Below are 20,244 nucleotides of genomic sequence, written 5' to 3'. Positions count from 1 at the left end.
AATAAATATAAAATAAGAACACATATTTAGATATTAAATTAGTACATGTTATACTGTATACAGAATTATTTTCGCCCCTCGCTCTGTGTTTTTTTTTCGTTTTCTACACTTGCAAATAATTTCGTTCCACATTGAAATTGCCCAGAAATAGTTGTGTAAAAGAAGAAATAACATAAGACCTTCGAATACGCCAAGTCTTAAATTGGACAGTTAGAAACGAGAGTGAAAGAGGCCAAAATAACGGGCGCGAATTTGTCTCTTTATACAGTATTAGACGAACTAATTTGTTAATTTGTTTAAAAGAACAAAAAATATATATATTAAATAAGAAAGTTTTTCCCGACTTTACCAGTATGCAGGTCTTTATTTGTTAATTCATAGGTAAAACTTAAATATATTGGTATGTCAAGCTACCTTAATACCAATGTTCTGAGTCAACGAAGAGTATGTTGGACAAATACTTCATAGTTTTCTTCGTATTTTATAAATGATTATAATGATTAATTTTATACTTTAACCATTTTGAGATAATTGGGTCTGAATTACTAAAAGGGTTTCTGTAAAAATTTATTAATTGAATTTGTAATTGGATTGTCACTTTTAATCTTAGCCGCCAGTGTTTCGTGACATTCAGATAATCATTAAGAGAGCTTGAGAGAGTTCTCTTTCAGACTGACGAATCTATACTACTATATTAAAATAATAAACTCGAATTTTTTAGCTTTAATACCGAGAAACTGGAAGAGTACTGTCTTTTGTTTTATATAATTTAAACATCATTGGTACTCGAAGATTACCAATTTGTTTTTATTTTTTCTCAATCAAGCTTTGTTAATTATTAATCAACGAAAATTCCTCAAAATATTCCGGAAATCATCTGAATTTTTTGGATTTTACAATCTTGCGCATGCGCATTACATTAATGCTAAATCACGGGAGGCTCTTTATTTTATGTTTCCACAATATCACATTTGCATGGATAAACTTGGAAACGATAAAACAACTGCGTGTTAATTTCCATTGGAAATTTTTCTGTTCATGAAAGAAATTACGAGAGATAACTCTAACACAGTGCATTTACTATAAAAAATCCCGAGAGTTTCGAATGGTGTGTAAAAAAACGTTGTTGAAATATGTTGAATTCTGCAATTATAGAATAAAACTTTTCGAAGAAAGGTATTTACAGCTTCAAAATGGTTTGTTGTGAACAATTTGACTGTTATTTTCAATGCAACTTTATTAATTTTCTCCAAAATCGTTTTGGAGCGATTCTGCAATTTTCTGCTACACTACGGGTATGGGAGGCATTTCAACTGTGGTAATGGCCTTTCCCGAGACACAGTTAGATTATTCCAACTCAGCAGAGTGTAGTGAAATTAACAGCATTGCTGTAGACTTGAAGATTGGTTATGCAAATGTCAACAATATACGGTGTTTCGATGTATCTATTTTGTACATGCCCGATACCATAGGCAATGTCAACCCGTGCACGCACGGGTCAAAGTCTAGTGATATCTAAAAATGGACCATTAAATATCCTGTTATAAAAAAACTCTTTCCTTTCTTGATAATAATGCTTCCCAAAATGTGTTGTCCACACAAATCATGACAAATCTTAATAGGAGATAAACTGCGTGTATCATATGAAAAACATTATTTTGATATTTAAGATATTGTAGCATAACATGTTATAATTGTACCATTTAGATGAATGTACCACTGGACAAGAGATAAATTTTGAAGGAGGATGCTCAGACTGTAAGCTGGATAAGTATCAGCCAGTAGATATGCCAACATCTACTGACAAATGTTTATCATGCAAGGAAAACTATGGCACAAAGCAGAAAATGTCTAACAGTTGTCTGCGTGAGTTTTATTTGTTAGATCATTCTAGTTGCATGGTGTTTTTTGTTCTTTGGATTTCTATAATAATAAATACATTGTTTTATTCACATTTAATAGGAAGCAGTAATGTTTTAAACAAAGTTGTTTTCTTCCTTACTTCAGCCATGTGTCCCGAAGGACAATTTTTTAATCAATTATCAATGATGTGTGAAAGATGTCCTAAAGGAAGCTGGAACAATGGAAACCTTACAATGAAGTTTGAGGAATGTATCGCATGTCCTGTTAATTTCACCACAACAGGACGAGGAATGACATCGGATGCTAACTGCATTATTTGTACACATTGCAATTTCATTCAAAAATTTGTCAACTCAATGAAAAAATTATTTTAACACAATTTCAATAATGTATGTCTCAATATTTGATTTTTACTCGAAATTTGCCATAAGAAAAGTCATGGCTAAAAAAACTGCACATTGCAAGTGTTTCTTTAAATAGCACAGTTGCAAAAGTAAACAAAAAACAAAAACAGCTTTAAAATAGAAGCTAACGTTATACCATTTTTGTTTCCTTATAAATTATGTGTTTTAAAAACAATCCATGCTCTTTGGGCACTTATACAATAAGCATAAAATTATATGAACTACTTTACAAACATTTTACAAACTTATTGTAATAAGTTATTTGTCAAATATGATGATGCAGTTATTTTATATGTTTATATATTCATGCTTCAGTGGACTGTGATCCTGGATCCTACATAAGTGGTTCAGATTGCCTGTTGTGTGACTTTGGATATTACCAGCCAGCCCGTCATCAGGAGTCTTGCATACAGTGTGGAACCAATCTTAATACCAGCACAGAGGGTGCTTCCAAAAAAGAAGAATGTCAACGTAAGTTAATTTGTTGATTTTTGAGGGAAATAGATGACCCTGTATGAGAATGTATATATATATATATATATGTACTGTAATTAACTTAGATATTGTTGATGCTTGTTTTCTGCTGTGCTACAGTATACTGTGGGGCTGGATTAGAAGGACAAGATAGCTGTACTGCCTGCAAGGAAGGGTTTGTCAAAGGTGGCTCAGGAACTTTTATGTGTCAGGAGTGTACAGGCAACTTAACATCCAATGACGCTCGCACTGCCTGCACTGAATGTAAGTAGTACGCTCTTTAGTTTGAAGTAAAGTATTTTAAAATTTAGTTAGATTAAAATATTCATATAAAAGCCATTGAATTAATCAAAGCTGAAATAGAATTTATATCATAAGTGATACACATTATATATTTTCAGTGTTCTGTGACAAGGGATATTACAGTAATGCTTATCAAAACAGCTGCATGCCTTGTGATATTGGATCTTTTAAGAAGGATAGAGGAAATGCTTTAAAATGCACTAGATGTCCAGTTGGATTTTTGACTCCAAACATTGCTTCAACTTCTGCGGAAAACTGCAATGAACGTATGTAATATACCTTTTAAGGATGACAGTCCTAATTCGCAGTGTTTGTGCAGATATATCGCGCATCTAAAAGGAGTAATTGTTACGAAAATCGAATCCTCAATATTACATTCTAATCACTAAAACACAATGAAAAATCTCTTATGATGCAATACATAGCTGGTCTACGTCATAAATGCACACTTTATAAGTACAAAAAGTGGTTAAACCTGTTTTTTAAACCATTTTAAATACGGTTTTAAACATTATTTAACATGCACAAATTTCTTAAGGCGATGTAAGAGCACTGTAGTGAGCTTTACATACACAACTGTTGAACTTCGTCGTTTTTTGGCAAAATATTGCATACAGGGTACCCCTATTGAACGGAAAACTTTCTATCATTTTCAAGATAGAAAGTTGTTTTGGGGTTTTTTTGCAGACCAATTGTACATATATAAAAAGTGTGCATCTTGCTAGGATTCTGATTTCTGATAATTTGTGAAAAAAGTACTAACTGTTGAACTTTGTCATTTTTGGGTAAAATATTACCTATAGGGTACCCCTATTGTGTGGATATCTCATTGTACAGTTTTCAAGATATGAAGTTTTGCAGATCAACTGTACATACATATACCGGTTTATTAGAGGTGTACATATTACTAGGATTTTGATTTCTAATTCTTTATGAAAAAATACAACTGTTGAACATTATATTTTTTGGCAATGATATTGCATATAGAGTACCCAATTTTTCTGGATAGGTAGTGTTCATCAATTCATGGTTGACAAATGGATTATGGATATTGTCCATACAAAAGATAGAAGAAAACCCGGTTTGCTGTCACCTTGACAGCTTTTCTCTTGTTTTGTTTCATAAATCAACCTCGAAATTATGTACATAACCCTTTTCTTAGAGTTTGCTCAGTACTCAGTACTTCTATGGAAAAACGAAGAAAAATAATGAAACGCCGTACTTTTACATGTGGTCTTGTAAAAAGGAAATCGATTACATAATCATTTTTACCTGATATTAACTCAAAATCATAATACAGGGTATCCAAGAATATCTGATACCATAAACTCCTTAAATAGCTTTAGCATAAGATCGAACGCATTTTCATAAATGTATATGATGTTAATTTTCACTCAGCAAATTTCACAAACATTCATAAATTTTTGACAAACTGTGCATTGTTTATAAAACAACAACAAAAATGAGAGGAGTGTGTCCAAATGGCGTCCTTTTAATCAATAACAATGTTAACTGGATGAGCAAAATTCCTTACAACATCCCATTTATACGGATCTTATTTTCTCTTATCCTCTAACTTGGAATATGTTGCTTGTTGAGTTGTTTTCCTGAGGGTATCCTTTTTAATATTCGTGCAACGATATCTAGAGTCTGTGTTTGGAAATCCAGGTTAAAAACGGAAGGTGCATGCTTTCGTGTTCGATTAATTTTGAATAAAATTCAATTTAACTAAAGTAATATCATGATGTAACTTTGTGACACCATTATTTAAAAAAGCACTTTTTTTGTTTAAAAAATTGAACTATTTTACCTTTTATTTGAGTTACAATTTACAATTAACAAAGCTTGGCCAAACATTATTCAATTTATATAAATGGTATCAGATGTTCTGTATATATATTATATTTTAATTTTGATAGAAAATCTTTTGGAGGATTTAAAAAAAATAGCACTTCTTTCACAAGAAGGGTTTTTTTTTATTATCTTCAATTAAACAATAGAAGTAAAACAAACAATTTTAGAAATGGTCCCTACAATAAATTTGATTCGATTTTTATGATATATTTTTACCTGGTAATTGATTTAGACTGATTTTTTTATGTCTTTAGTGCCTCTTCTTCATGTAAAATTTTCATGAAAATTAAAAAACACTATAATTGTAAAAATGAGTTGGGTCCGTCGTCCTTAAAATATTTTCACATTTTGTATGTACCTTTTTAGTACAATTTCATTTGTATACCTTTCTTTATCCATAGTTTCTTTAAACTAATGAACGTTGTTCAGTAAATGTTGTACAAATTAAGGTCTTGCCTTTGACCAACACAGAAGTCATTGAAATGAGATGCCATTTTAAAAAGTTAGTTTGACTTGCGCTAGAATGCAATCCACTATTACGTCATTTCTCATGTATTAAATACTAGTATGAACTTGCCTTACACTGGTATTTGAAACCTTTAATCAATATAAATATCATTTTTATGTTGTTAATAGTATGTAAATATATTGATATAAAAGTTATTTCTTGCTATATATATATATATAAGTTTGAGTTGAGTTTAAATTCTAAATGTTTGCTACCGAAAATTGGAGTGTGGGTGTCCTTTAACATAAAAACTAAATTATTATACAGATAATGAATATGACTTTATATACTGAATGAAATTTTAAATTTACTTTTTAGGTCACCTGAGTCACTCAGGTGACCTAATGTACATGTAATTGGTCTTCGTCCGTCGTCGTGCGCCGTGCGTCGTGCGTTAACAATTTTACATTTTTAACTTCTTGAAAACTACCTGGCCAATCGTTACCATTTTTGGTGTGAAGCATCTCTATGGTAAGAAGAATCTAAATTGTGGAAATCATGGCTCTACAACCCCTGGGGTGCCACGGGCGGGGCCAAATAAGCAAAAAAAGCCAAATTTTCAAAAATCTTCTTCTCTACTCCCACGCATGTGAGGAAAAAACTGGTTGCATGGTTATGATGTCCATGAAGCCTTCTACCTGAATTGTGAAATTTATGGCCCCTGAGTCAGGGGCTCTGGCTCTAGGGTGGGGCCAATATGGCCATATAGTAAAAATGTATTAAATCTTAGAAAATCTTCTTCTCTACTCCAATATTATTTGTTAAAAACTAAATACATGTCTATGATGTCCTATGAGGCCCTCTACCAAAATTGTGAAATTCATGACCCCTTTGTTAGGTGTTCAGGCTCTAGGGTGGGGCCAATATGGCCATATAGTAAAAATGTTTTTAATCTTAAAAAATCTTCTTCTCTACTCCCACACATGTGAGCAAAAAACTAAATACACGATTGTGATGTCCATGAGGGCCTCTACTAAAATTGTGAAATTCATGACCCCTTTATTAGGTGTTCATTATTAGGGTGGGGCCAATATGGCCAAATAGTAAAAATGTTTTAAATCTTAATAAATCTTCTCTACTCCCACACATGTGGGCAAAAAACTGAATACATGGTTATGATATCCACAATCTCCTTTACCTAAATTGTGAAATTCATGGCCCCTGGGCAGGGGTTCAGGACATGAAGGGGGGGGGCGCAATATGGCAATATAGTGTAAATGCATATAATGTTTAAAAAATTTCGTCTCTATTCTCGCACATCTGTATAAAAAACTGAATAATAATTATGTTTACCAGGAAGTCCTCTACTGAAATTTTAATTTTCATGTCCCCTCAAGGATGAATTTTGACTCTAGGGCAGGGCCAAAATGGATGTATAGATGTTATTGCTTATAACGTTAAAAAATTATCTTCTTTACTCCCACACACCTGAAAGGAAAACAGAATTCATGATTTTGTAGACCAGATCTTTAAGTTTTTCACCAAAATTATTGGTTTCACAGTTCTTTTTGAAATGTGGTCGTCATTACAAATTTATAATTTTTCTACTCCAGTATGAAACCTAATTATTTTGATGCATATTTGAGACTCCATGACAAGTTTTTGTATGGGATATATGCTACTCATGTGACCGTTAAGGCCGATTGGCCTCTTGTTTCATTTCAACAGCTAATTGACTGTTGTGGTAACTGGAATACATTCATGAGACTTTTGCACCATATACAATGTTCACTATTGATAACACCAAACAATATTAACTTTTAATTGTAGCAGAAATACATTGGAATCAATTTTCATTTTGACTGTTCACACACAGAAAACTTTTAATAGATAGATAACCAAAAGGTTAAGAAGTTTAAATCAAGATCTTATATTTACATCCTTTAGGTATTCTTACTAAACTGATGGTAATTCAAGCATGCATAACTCACAAATACACAAAAATACAAAATCCAAAGCACGACCTAGCTGTTTGTGTAAGAATATATACATGTACATTCTTTTGATATTCAAAAACAGTTTTAGATGCCTTCTTTACCTTTTAAAATGTCAACTTTAATTCAAATAGCTGTAATCAATAATTTTAACATCGTTCGTTGATGTTTTCTGTATACTTTTCGCTGCATGCTTATTAGCGTTGATTACTTCTTGATCGATAGAAACTGAACTTACATTGAAACCACGAACTCAACAGACTTGGACTTGCATTAACTGACTTTAAACTTCTTAGTAGACTTAAAGGGGCATGGTCACGATTTTGGTCAAAAATTATATTTTAATGTTTATAATGCCTCAGTAAGGCATTTTAAATAGGCAACCAAAATTTGAGTGTAATTTGATGAGTCATAAGCGAGTTACAGAGCTTACAAGTCTTCGCTATGTAAACAAAACGTTTGTTTACATTTTGAATATTGAAGTGAAAATTCCAGTTTTAGACCTAAAATGAATGTGTTAATCATTAGGAACTGTTTGTTTATGCTTAAAATGAATAATAAGATAGACAAACCAGCTTTAAACAGATTTTCTACAGGTATTTTGAACCTATGTAAACAAAAACAGGGCACGAGCCTTGTTTACATGACGAAGAATTGTAAGCCAGATACTTCATTAGAGATAAATTTTTTAAAAAGCTTTTTGCATTCCTGGCCACTACCTGAACTCCAGCGGTGTTTGTGTACCATGTATGAAAGGTTTCTATAAAGATGTGACAGGAAATAGGAACTGTACAGACTGTCCAGCAAAACTTACCACACCATGGATGGGTTCTACAGAACTCTCCAACTGTTCCATTGGTATATTTAAAGACAATATGAGTTCTTTTTTCAAATTTTTCAATTATCTCTGTACCTCTTTTAGATATGAAGGTAATATTTTATATTGATTTATATTAATTAAATGTGTCTTTTTAAAATATTTTTATCATTCATTTTATTCATTCTGTCGTGCAAAATTTAATGTTTATTGTTCATTTAAATTAAAGTTCTGTGCAATATTTGATCTTGGTTATTTTAAAACTCAAATGTATTACCAGTAAATGTTGAAAAATTGCATCGAATTTGATGGGTTTTTTTAAAGATTTTTTGTACAGACATACTTATACAATGTGTGTGTTACTTGTAGTTTTTTGTAATGCTGGTGAAAAGAGGATAAGTAGTAATAACACCTGTATGAAATGTCCTTTGGGATATTACCAGCCAGAGAGAGGAGAAAGTAAATGTTTTGAATGTGATGATGGCCAGACCACGGAACAAGTGGGGACTGATACCAGGACAGGCTGTATCCGTGAGTTCAATTTTTTGGGGGAAACAATGTATTATAACAATGTATTAACTGCCAAATTATATTTATACCCCCGCTCCGAAGGAGAGGGGGTATACTGTTTTACCCTTGTGTGTCTGTCTGTCTGTCTGTCTGTCCGTCTGTAACAAAAATTTCTGTCGCATTTATCTCAGCAACTATTTATCGCAGATGCTTGAAAATTTTACACAGTGTTTGTTAAAGGTCATATGAAACGATTTTTAACACTATGATTTTCTTTCATAAATATAAAGCTAGGTATAAACAAATGTTAACATACGTGATGTAAGATTTTTTTGCCTTTACATTACTGAGAAATAACCGTGAAAACTGAGCACCTGAAAAATTCTTGCCCGCTTATCGTTCTTGATTTTGTGGATTTATGACGTCACACCGACCCACCGATGTAAACAATGCATTAAAACTAGTTTAATTTTACAGTTGTTTATCGATTAAATTTTAGTAATTTTTGCATATATGAACGTGTCTTTCTTTTCAAATGAGATCATTTGCTTTCGTAGAAACATACAGATGACTTAGTTTTAATTAGCCGTTAATGAATAAATCTAATATCAGCTTCTCGCCAGAGTAAAATCATGATGAAGATCCCGTACTGCAGTGGAAATTTAACGAAAGAAATGCTCCAACATTAACAGCTGATTAATGAATTATCCTTATCCTTTTGAAATAGAAACATCATTTTCTTCTTCGGTACGTATAATGATTGAGCTACATTTAAAGGGAGTTAAAGCATAATTGATTTGATTTATTTTGTCACATAAAACAAGTATAAGGCAGGCCAATGAAAATGTTTGAGGCATTGTGTACATAGTTTGTATGTAAGAGCTGCTATAAAATGCCGCAAAATTATTCTTAAATTTTATTTTGAAATAATATCTATTTCTGACTTATTGATATATACATGAAGCAATATCTTTAGAAAATACTTTGTGTACACGTGTATTAACGTTTTATTATATAAATTAGATCGCGGAAATATGGCATTTAAGGATTTAGAAATGTATCGGTAAAATAAATCGGTTGTTTGATAAAAATAGTTGTGAACGAATGTGAAGATAATCAACAGATTTTATGAAGAACAAGCATCAATAATGATTAAAAAACCCGAAAGAAAACATTGCGGAAGAAAGTGAGATATAAGGGATCTGTGAGTAAACACCGCACATACACGTTGTAAAATCAAAACACCGCACATACAAGTACACGTTTCAAAAACAAAACATTTGAAGAAATTTTTCTTAGACTAAAAATAATTAAATGGTAACATATTTGTGAATTTGAAAGCGAAACAAGCAATATAATCGTGAAGCGAATGATGCACAATGAGGCCTATAAGTTGTTTAATGGCTTGCATGAACGTGCAAATGGGAAAAAACGATCAGTTATTTTCAAATTTGTCAATTTCATTAAAAAGATCGAAATAAAACATATATACATGCATATATTAAAATTATATTATACTTGCATGTGGATCTATGAAGAAAATCATTCATTTTCCATGCAGTCTCGAAACTGAATATGATGTACGTATGTACACGCTATTAATTATAAACGGTCACGATTTCATTTCTTGAGAGAAAACGTACTGACGTGGTTGATTATTGTATAATTATACAAGTTTTTATATAAAATAGTATTTTTTTTTCTTTTAAAATGCTGCGAAATGACATGGATATTTGTATTCACAACATAGATTTATAAGGCTATTGGGTCTTACTGACGTCATAAGCAAGGGAGGTAAGCCGCGAAAGTCAATGTTCCTTTTCCCGATTAAGTGATTTTGATCGACTGTGGCGCTCATATTTTGCATAAAATATCCAAAAAACAATGTCAGTCTTATTAAATAGACACTTATGAACTCATTCCCATATATAACTCAATATGGTCAGGATATCGTTTCATATGACCTTTAAGGCATGTCATATCGTGGGATATATTTTTGAACCAATCGGATGTCAAATTCCTGTTAAATGACGACTTTGCTTATTCTTTAACCAAAATTTTCTAACAAATTTTCGTCAAAGAATTCTCAGCAACTGTTTATCGCAGATGCTTGAAATTTTTACACAGTATTTGTATAGGCATGCCATATCGTGGGATATATTTTTGTATCAATCGGACGTCAACTTCCTGTTAAATAATGACTTTGTTTATTTTTAGCAAAAATTTTCAAACAAATTTTCGTCAAAGATTTCTCAGCAGCTATTTATCGCAGATGCTTGAAATTTTTACACAGTCTTTGTTAAGGCATGCCATATCGTGGGATATATTTTTGTACCAATCGGACTTCAACTTCTTGTTAAATGAGTACTTTGTTTATTTTAACCAAAATTTTCAAACAAATTTTCCTCAAAGATTTCTCAGCAGCTATTTATTGCAGATGCTTGAATTTTAACACACTATTTGTTTAGGCATGCCATATTGGGGGATATATTTCTGTACCAATCGGATGCCAGCTTTCTGTTAAATGTCGACTTTGCTTATTTTGCATATTCACATCAGAGCGGGGTATCACTAGTGAGTATTGGCTCACAGATATCTTGTTTTACTTGCATTATGGATCTCAAAAATATCAAATTTCGACCGATATTACCGGAATACAGATACCTTACAGTAAAATAAATAAATCTACTTTCCTACAATTAAGATGTTTTGATAGAAATAATTAATGTATTTTGGTTAAATTGTGTGACACAATGGCCCCATGGCAATATTGGATTCCCATGAAGAATGCTAAATTCAGCAAAATGAATAATGTATACAAGGTCATTTTCGCCTTGTGTAATTTTCGCCCTTCTATAATTGCAAACAGTTTTGTCACGTCTTTAATTCGCCTAGACAGACACAGTTGTGTTTGAAGAGAAATAATATTAGACATTGTAATTCGCATAGCCTTATATTCGCTTGCAGAAAACGAGGGCGGTGGGGGCGAAAATTAGAATACTTCCCTGTATATTTTATGCATGGAAACATCATTGTCCAGAAAATGTTACAATTCTACAATTTTTAAAACTATTATGCAAGAATCTTGATATGTTTATTATTTATACTCTTGTTATTTAGAAAGTTTTACTACAAATACATGTACACACAATTAATTAATGATCACACGGGCGAAAGTCGCACAAACAATAACAATACCGGTTGACACACTTATTCAAATAAATATCTGCAATCTGTGTTTCTTTCAAACTGATATGAACCTGCAAGGACGCATTTTTATTTAAAAACAATTTTGAAGGACACATATGTATATGGGTCCTACAAAAACTAGCAACTGAGTACCTTTCATACGCATTTTTACAATAATGTGGAAGTTCTTAAAAATTTTGTAAGGTTTCGTTTTATTAGCCATGACGAATGTTCTCTAACATCCGTTTTAATGAGTACGGAAAAAACAACCTGTTGTTAATATAAAAAGCAAAAAAAAAAATGGCTTATTACGAAACTTGGAAAAGCGTTGTTTTAAATACAATTTTGAACGTTCTTTGTTGGATTTTGAATATTCTAAAGCATCATAAACTGTTGTTATTGTTAATGAAATCTATGTACTTAAGAAAGTCATTAAAAATTCTTACATGTCGAAAACGTCGTAGAAAGAATTATATGTTTTGCTAAAAAATGTTGCTAATATGTTTCAGGTATGAATTGAATTTCTTTCAAAAGTAGCTAAAACACAAATTTCGTAATTTTTGGACTTTCCACTATAGCAACGGATACCTAAACATATCAATAGATTAAAATTTTCAATGAAAAACATGTTTGTTTAAATAAAACGAAATGTGTTGTATGCTGTTTAGTACCCACGCATAGCCACACTATCAAAATACTCATTTACGTACAATTTTTGTTCAATATTTTGAAAATTCATATCGTTTATAAATGATTATTTGCATACCCGAAACCCTTGCAATTACGTATAATTTGTCTTCAAATACCTTGAAATGGCCATGTTTTAATACATTGATATGTAGTAATGATTTGCAGTCCCCATAACGCTCTTAAGGGGGTGTGCGACCATCTTGTACATTTGAGGATAAGAATGTAAACATTTCTCAAACTGGCTTGGTTTCTGCCCAAAACATGTAAAAGCAATAAATCTGCATAAATTTAAATAAGTCCTACATGTCATTTTGTTTGAAAAGTGTGCGTACAATAACAGGAAAACGCCTTTTCAGATACTCAGAATTGTTTTGAATTGACATTTATTTATTTTTCTATGAAAATATGACGTCAATGTGTCTCCATAGACACAGGTGTTCTCAGTGTACACTGGATTTTTCTTGTGTTAAAAATAGATCCCACGCCGACTGATTAGTAAAGGGTATCCTTTTTAAAGGCCGAACATTTTACAAACGCCCCCTTTTTTACCTGTACAAACTTCAAAATGAAGCCGCTTGTCAATCAAGTTTGAAACAATAGCATCCAGTTTGATTGACGTGATCGTTCGAGCGTGATCTGGCCCGGTCCGCGGATTTCTGTTTACTAGCAATTAACAACGTTATCTTTGATAGCTTCCGCAATGTATTAAAAAGGGGGAATTAAAAATTGAATTTTTAACATTACCAGTATCAAAACTGATTATGAAAAATAATTATTCAGTGATTGAAAATACGCACAATTTTTATTTGAATTATGTTGAATGTGTGTGACCCAATAAATTCCACGAGAATGCATGGACAGCTCCAAAACATATGAAATTTTCTTTTTACAACAAACGTACAATGTGCTACTAAAGCTATATTTACTGGTAATTCACCCAGTTGGAAGTTGGTGCATGTAAACGTCACTCCATGGAAAACGAACTCCATTAATTGTCGACCTATAACGACTGTCTTTACATTCCACATTCTTACTGATCGTATGGTTTTCTTATACTATTATAATTGTTAAAATTAACTTTTTGAACAATGTTAAGAGCTAAACACAATGTACTGAGTTATACATGTACTTTTATAGCAGAATTAATTAACTGCATTTTTTCAATTGTGCTTTACACACGTGTGCTTAGAGAAAATTCGGACGACACATTACATTTCCGTATAAAATCACTTCATATGGTCATTAGAACAATAAGATATTTAAAATAAGACGAATTCTGACTACCGGTAATTCTTTATTTCCTGTGTATTAATTTGCCTCCTGTATATAGCGATTAGCAGCGTTCACGACCACAGGTAGACTGCAAGCCACGGAGGCTTTCACACCTCTAATAATTAAGCCCCGCCCTCACCTGAGATTTACCACCCGGTAAAAATGTTCGGCCTTTAAGGTAAAGTTACCACTTAAATGAGCAAAATTCAAACTTTTTCTCGACAAATGGTTGGAGAGAGGACAACAATAAACCCCCTTCATATTTTTTTCAGATTTTAAGATATTTTTATCAACTAGAAAATATGACAATAAAAAACTGTAAACCATCTCAAAAATTGATAAAATGAATTACAAATTCAAAGCAGAGCAACACAGACCTCCAAATAGATAGAGGTAGCATCAGGTGCCTAGCAGTAGTAAGTATGCATCCTCTGCTGACCGGTCACACCGACCGTGCGCCCAATATCATATCTGTAAAAATGTCATTATCGGGAAAAATGTCGTAATATGGAGAAAATATCATTATCGGGAAAACTTCGAAAAATTCGTAGGCATCTCGGTATACAGTCAATAGTCAAGAGCAGGGCAATCAATATTATTAAATATTTTTGGCAACATTTTTGGACAGTTTCGGGGAGAAACAAGCCGGTTCAAGAATGTTTACATTCTTGTCCTCAAATGTACAAGATGGTCGCACATCCCCCTTTAAGGTTGCAGTGAATCTTTAACCACCTAAGTGTATTAAAGTATGAAAAAAATCGGCAACTATGCATGACTACAGATTTCTATTAATTTTTTTAAATCAAAATGTAAAACATTTATTTAAATTATGCATAATAACGTGTGATAAGAACGTTTTAAATGATTCACTTCTTTTGTCACGTTAACAAAGAACATATTTTTTTACAGCTATTTGTCCTGCTGGAGAGGAATATGTGTCTGTCAGTAAAACGTGCAAAGAATGTCCTTTGGGAAGTTACAAGTCAGAATATGGAAACAACAAAGCCTGTACCCCGTGTCCAATTGCATATACAACAGGATTCACTGGTTCTATATCTGTCAACAACTGCTCTTTTCGTAAGTTTATCAAAAGTATAAGTGGGTTGCATATATGATTATTATGTCAGTCAGCATTTTCTCTGTACCGCATTAGAGATCACAAACTGTTAATTTAAAGGGGCAGATGTATGGTTGAGGATTTTGTAGATCTCCTTGGAAGGAAGAGTTATGTATTAAGATATAGGAAAGAACTTAATTTTTTAAGCTTCAACATAATAGACTTTTCAAACTTAAAAAATTGTGTTACAGTGCTGGTTTTGCATATTATAAACACTGTTTAAGCTTCTGTACATCCAGATGTAATAAATAGATAAATAAATACCCTAAATGAACATCATAGCAATAGTAGGTGAAACGTATAAAATACTTTATAAACACGGTAATGTTTTGCTCAATTTAAAAGACAATAACTATTATATGTAATTATACCTGTAATTACACATTTTATCCATACAGACTGTAAAATGCTTTACAGCAATATATGAGCTATATACGATATGTCTTTAGATTTGGCAGATATTACAATAATAATGATTAAAACATAATCCACACCATTTATATGAGAATGGGCAGTCCTACATCCTTATTCTCTTTTGAGAAGTGGACAGGCATAGCCTACATCCACTTCTCTTTGCAAGCCCTCATATTTTGATTCTGGAAAACGTGTAAATGTCGGAACCAAAGACGGTCTACGCTTCGACCGATGTTTCGACTTCACTTTTACCTATTATTTCTATATTTTAGACATTAATGCATCCATATATTACAAAAAAAATCAACACTAATATAATAACCTATAATATAGGTTTTTATTAGTATTATCTAAATGTTTTGAAGCTCAATTAGTGTACTTTAATTAATATTCTTTCATTCGAAAATCACTTTTACTAAGGAAATGCAAAATGATATGTACTGAATTTGCGAAATTACAAGAAATGTACCATAAATAAAATATTAGCCCCTTCTGGTATAATAAGAAATAAATAATGTTAGCTCACTATATAAATTGAAGTAAAGTCAAACAACTAAATGTCTCAAGTCTGTATATAAATCTTTTCTCGTTGGTCCACAGACCAATAAAACCCTATAATATATCTTAAAAACCTATAGTTTCCTTCATAATTAAAACACACATTTTAAGGTAGCTCGCGGGTTTAATGCGTATGAGAAAAACCTACCCCAAAAATTTGTCCACGTGATCCGTAGGTTTCAAAGTTTTGTTTCAAAAATTTATTTGAGATTCGTCTGCGCGGTAATAGTGTTATCGTGTTTCAAACACAGTGTCCCTGATAAAATTAACAACTCCATTTTAATGAAATATATAGTAAAACTAGACCTTGACCCGTGCGTGCACGGGTTGAAATTGCCTATGATATCAGGCATTTACAAAATAGATCAATCGAAACACCGTATATTGTTGACATTTGCATAACCAAACTTCAAGCCTACAATAATGCTATTAATTTCAGTGCACTCTGCCGAGTTGGATAATCTAACTGTGTCTCGGGAAAGGCCTTCACCACAGTTAAAATGCCTCCCATATACCCGTAATGTAGCAGAAAACTGCAGAATCGCTCCAAAACGATTTTGGGGAAAGTTGCATTGAAAAATAACAGTCAAATTGTTCACAACAAACCATTTTGAAGCTGTAATTTCCTTTCTTTGAAAAGTTAAATTCTATAATTGCAGAATTCAACATATTTCAACGTTTTTTACATACCATTCCATTGACATTCGAAACTCTCGGGATTTTTTTATAGTAAATGCGTTGTGTTGGAGTTATCTCCCGTAGTTTCTTTGATGAACAGAAAAAAGTTTCCAATGAAAATTGACACGCATTTGTTTTATCGTTTCCAAGTTTATCCATGCAAATGAGGTATTGTGAAAACAAAAAATAAAGAGACTTCCATGATTTAGCGTGAATGTAATGCGCATGCGCAAGATTGTAAAATCCAAATTTTTTTGATGATTTCCGGAAATGTTTGAGGATTTTTCGTTGATTATTAATTAACGAAGCTTGATTGAGAAAAAATAAAAACAAATTGGTAATCATGTACCAATGATGTTTAAAATGTATAAAACAAATGACAGTACTTTCCGATTTATCGGTATTTAAGCTTAAAATTCGAGTCTATTATTTTAATATAGTAGTATAGATGCACATCTTAGTCGAGAAACGCAATTCAAAACTATGCTCCAAACTTTTAAACGATTTAGACAAAATTAATTGTACTCAACACAATACCAGAAGAGATAATTTTGAATCAAATTATAAAAATAATCAATATTGTTCTCGGACAATTTTTAACAAAACAACTTAAAAGATTTAAAAGATTTCAACAAACCTTATTTTTTCATTATGACGTTAGCCCGACGTCATTATTTTCTTACCCAAAAGAACCCAAAAATGAAAATGCGTTGATTGACAAGACTAGCAGATTAACAGATTAGAGCATGTTAATACTATTTAGACATTATGAATGTCATCGAATGTACAAATGCAATTAATATAAAGTTGTGAAGAGAAGAAAAATGTTTTTTTTTTCTTTACATGAAACTATGAGTCAATCAGTGCAAAAATAATTGTGATAAAACCAACAGAAATTATAAAAAAAAAAAAAGTATGATGACTAACAAGTAGAATCTTAACTTTTGATATATTGTCAAAAATATTCCACTGAAAGATAAAATCTGAAACATTTAGTCTGAATCATTAATACTTTCTGTGTTTAGCACAAATGTTACTCATGACATTGAACTTGATAACAGTCCGAATTTAAGAATTCAAACCCTGAGTAAACAACGTCCTTGAATTGTATCCACATAATTAAGGTAGATCTTATGAGCAATTTGTTGAACACCCAACCTTGTTGATATATTTTAACTTGATTTTCGTTTAGTGAATGGAAAGGAATTTAACAAGAATTGCGTTTAAATCATTTATTTGGAATGGAACCTGTATTTTTTAAATGTATGAAAGAAATCTGACCTTATCATTTTTTGTTCACACCACTTTAGACATATTTTTCAATTTCATTTCTAAGAAGTGTAAAACTATATAAGCATTGATAGAAATTGTATTGCTTTGGATGTTTTAAACGCATGTAAGATGCATGTGCTGTTTTTTTATAAAGACGATTTTTTAACTTGAATAATATGAAAAATATTCTATCTGGTAACTTATAGTAAATTCTAGAGTAATGTTAGAATACTTCGTGTGCACTAGCCTTTATAATAAAGAAAATTGCAATACTTGAATGTCTTTAAAAGATACTGTTTAATTTTCAATTTAAAAAAATAACAGCATAATTGTCGTTACTTTCTTAAATGTTAAAAAGCAAAATTGCACAAAGATTAAATAAACTTAATTGAACAAATGTATATTTTGTAGCTGATTGTATGCCAGGGACTTACCGCTCAATTGGTGGGTGCAAATATTGTCCAGTAGGGACGTATCAAGATCTAAATTCTCAGGAATCCTGCAAGAGCTGTCCATTACAAAAAAACATTACAGAAACAACAGGGGCGACATCTGAAAGCTTCTGCATAAGTGAGTGAATTGTTCAAAAAGAGTTTCATTCTTAAAACATTTCGCCTTGGTCCAATCCCGTCTGCAAGCTAAAGGTGGTATGGGACACTTCCATGATGTGAAATATTGTTTATCGAAATAAACAATAAAACCAACTGTAATTATATAAGTAGTTTCTTTCCCAATTTTGTCACCTATCGGCGTAGCGCAGTGGTTTAGAGGGTTTACTACCAATTGCAATCTGTAATTGCAATGAGTTCGAATCCCGCTGGTGGTTTTACAATTTTGCCTCGCAAAATATTTTTAAAAGCTATTTTTGGGTTAAATATTGTAAAAATTGAAAATTCTAAACCGTTGAAAGTATTTCATTTATAATGTACTTTAATCAACAAAAATATCGACAGATGTCCCAAACCACCTAAATGGGCGTTTTCTTCGTGATTAGCAGCCCGTTTTTCCCGTATAAACAACCTTTGATGGTTGTGTTTTGTATAGCCTTAGAACACAATCCCTATTTGGTATCCCCAATTAATTCAGAGCATCTTTGACTATGTTTATTATTGCTGTATGTAAAGCTTACCCAAATCGTTTTCTGTGTTTATCGATTCATTCTTTTAATATCAATACGGGTTCTAAGAACATACTAGTAGTCAAGTGATAAAGCCAATTCACAATAAAACTTTTAATTTCTTAAGTTGGTCGTATAATTTCTAAATCTCCATATCTACTCTGGCTTGTAGAAGTAAACTTGTCAAGAATCAAGAATTTTATAACCTTTTATCTCGTTGAAAAATATCGCATTGCATACTGTAAACTTATATCATATCTGCTTAGTACCTTCTACACATGATAATAAAATTCTTCTATTGGATCCAACTTGTTTGTGAAATATTGGATTTTATATGTCACCTGAGCCACTCAGATGACATATCAATTGATCTTCGTCCGTCGTCGTGCGTTGTGATTTAACTATTGACATTTTTAACTTCTTTTTGAAAACTACAAGGCCAACTGCTACCATTTTAGTGTGAAGCATTTCTATGGTAAGAGGAATCTAAATTGTGAAATTCATGGCTCTACGGCCCCTGGAATCCACAGTCGGGGCCGAATTTGCAAAAGGCAAAATTTTCAAAAATGTTCTTCTCTACTCTCAAATATGTGAGAAAAAAACTGAATACAAGGTAATTTGATGTCAACGAAGCCTTTTACCAAAACTGTGATATTCGTGGCCCCAGGGTCAGGGATTTAGGGTCTAGAGTGGGGCCAATTTGGTCATATTATAAAAACGTATCAATTCTTTTAAAAATCTTCTCTATTCCCATATATATTTGTTAAAAACTAAATGCATTGTTATGATGTCTATGAAGTCTTCCGCCTAAATTGTGAAAGTCACGACCCATGGGAAAGGGGTTTAGACCCTGAGTTAAGACCAACATTGCCGTTTTGTGAAAATGTATTTAATCTAATAAAATCTTCTTTTTTACTCCCACAAAGGGGGGGGGGCTGAATGCATGGTTATAATGTCCACAAACTCCTCTACCAAAATTGGAAAATTGATGGCCCCTGGGTTCAGGGGTTCAGGCCGTAAGGGGGGGGGCGTGTAAAGTAAATGCGTATAATGTGTATAAAAATCGTCTTCTTTGCTCTAACACATCTGTAAGAAGAAGTCCTCTATTAAGATTTTAGATTTCCTGTCCCCAGGAGTATAGGATTAGATTCTAGGGCAAAACAAAAATGGATGTATTGTGTCAATGCATATGATGTTTAAAAATTATCTTCCCTACCCCCACACACCTGTAAGGAAAACCTAAATTATATTTTTGTGGACCAGAGAGCCC

At 32.1% G+C, this 20,244-nt stretch overlaps 1 protein-coding gene across 4 annotated transcripts in view; it reads left to right on the top strand.

The window, feature by feature from the left end:
* Positions 1-20,244, top strand: part of LOC128164925 (uncharacterized) — a 93,420-nt gene that overhangs the window by 57,565 nt on the left and 15,611 nt on the right. For all 4 annotated transcript variants that reach the window (XR_008241005.1, XR_008241006.1, XM_052829036.1 and 1 more), the window contains exons 30-38: positions 1,708-1,866; positions 2,008-2,181; positions 2,583-2,738; positions 2,862-3,005; positions 3,143-3,310; positions 8,037-8,198; positions 8,527-8,688; positions 14,728-14,895; positions 18,269-18,427. Coding sequence is in view for 2 of the 4 variants with exons in the window: in XM_052829036.1 (XP_052684996.1) it covers positions 1,708-1,866; positions 2,008-2,181; positions 2,583-2,738; positions 2,862-3,005; positions 3,143-3,310; positions 8,037-8,198; positions 8,527-8,688; positions 14,728-14,895; positions 18,269-18,427 (1,452 nt within the window). In the remaining 2 variants the exon portion in view is untranslated. The remainder of the gene's footprint in view (positions 1-1,707; positions 1,867-2,007; positions 2,182-2,582; positions 2,739-2,861; positions 3,006-3,142; positions 3,311-8,036; positions 8,199-8,526; positions 8,689-14,727; positions 14,896-18,268; positions 18,428-20,244) is intronic.

The sequence above is a fragment of the Crassostrea angulata genome, chromosome 10 (assembly GCF_025612915.1).
Source record: "Crassostrea angulata isolate pt1a10 chromosome 10, ASM2561291v2, whole genome shotgun sequence".
NCBI classification, from domain to species: domain Eukaryota; kingdom Metazoa; phylum Mollusca; class Bivalvia; order Ostreida; family Ostreidae; genus Magallana; species Magallana angulata.
Note: the sequence above shows the minus strand (reverse complement) of the source record. Positions and strands in the feature narration are given on the sequence as shown.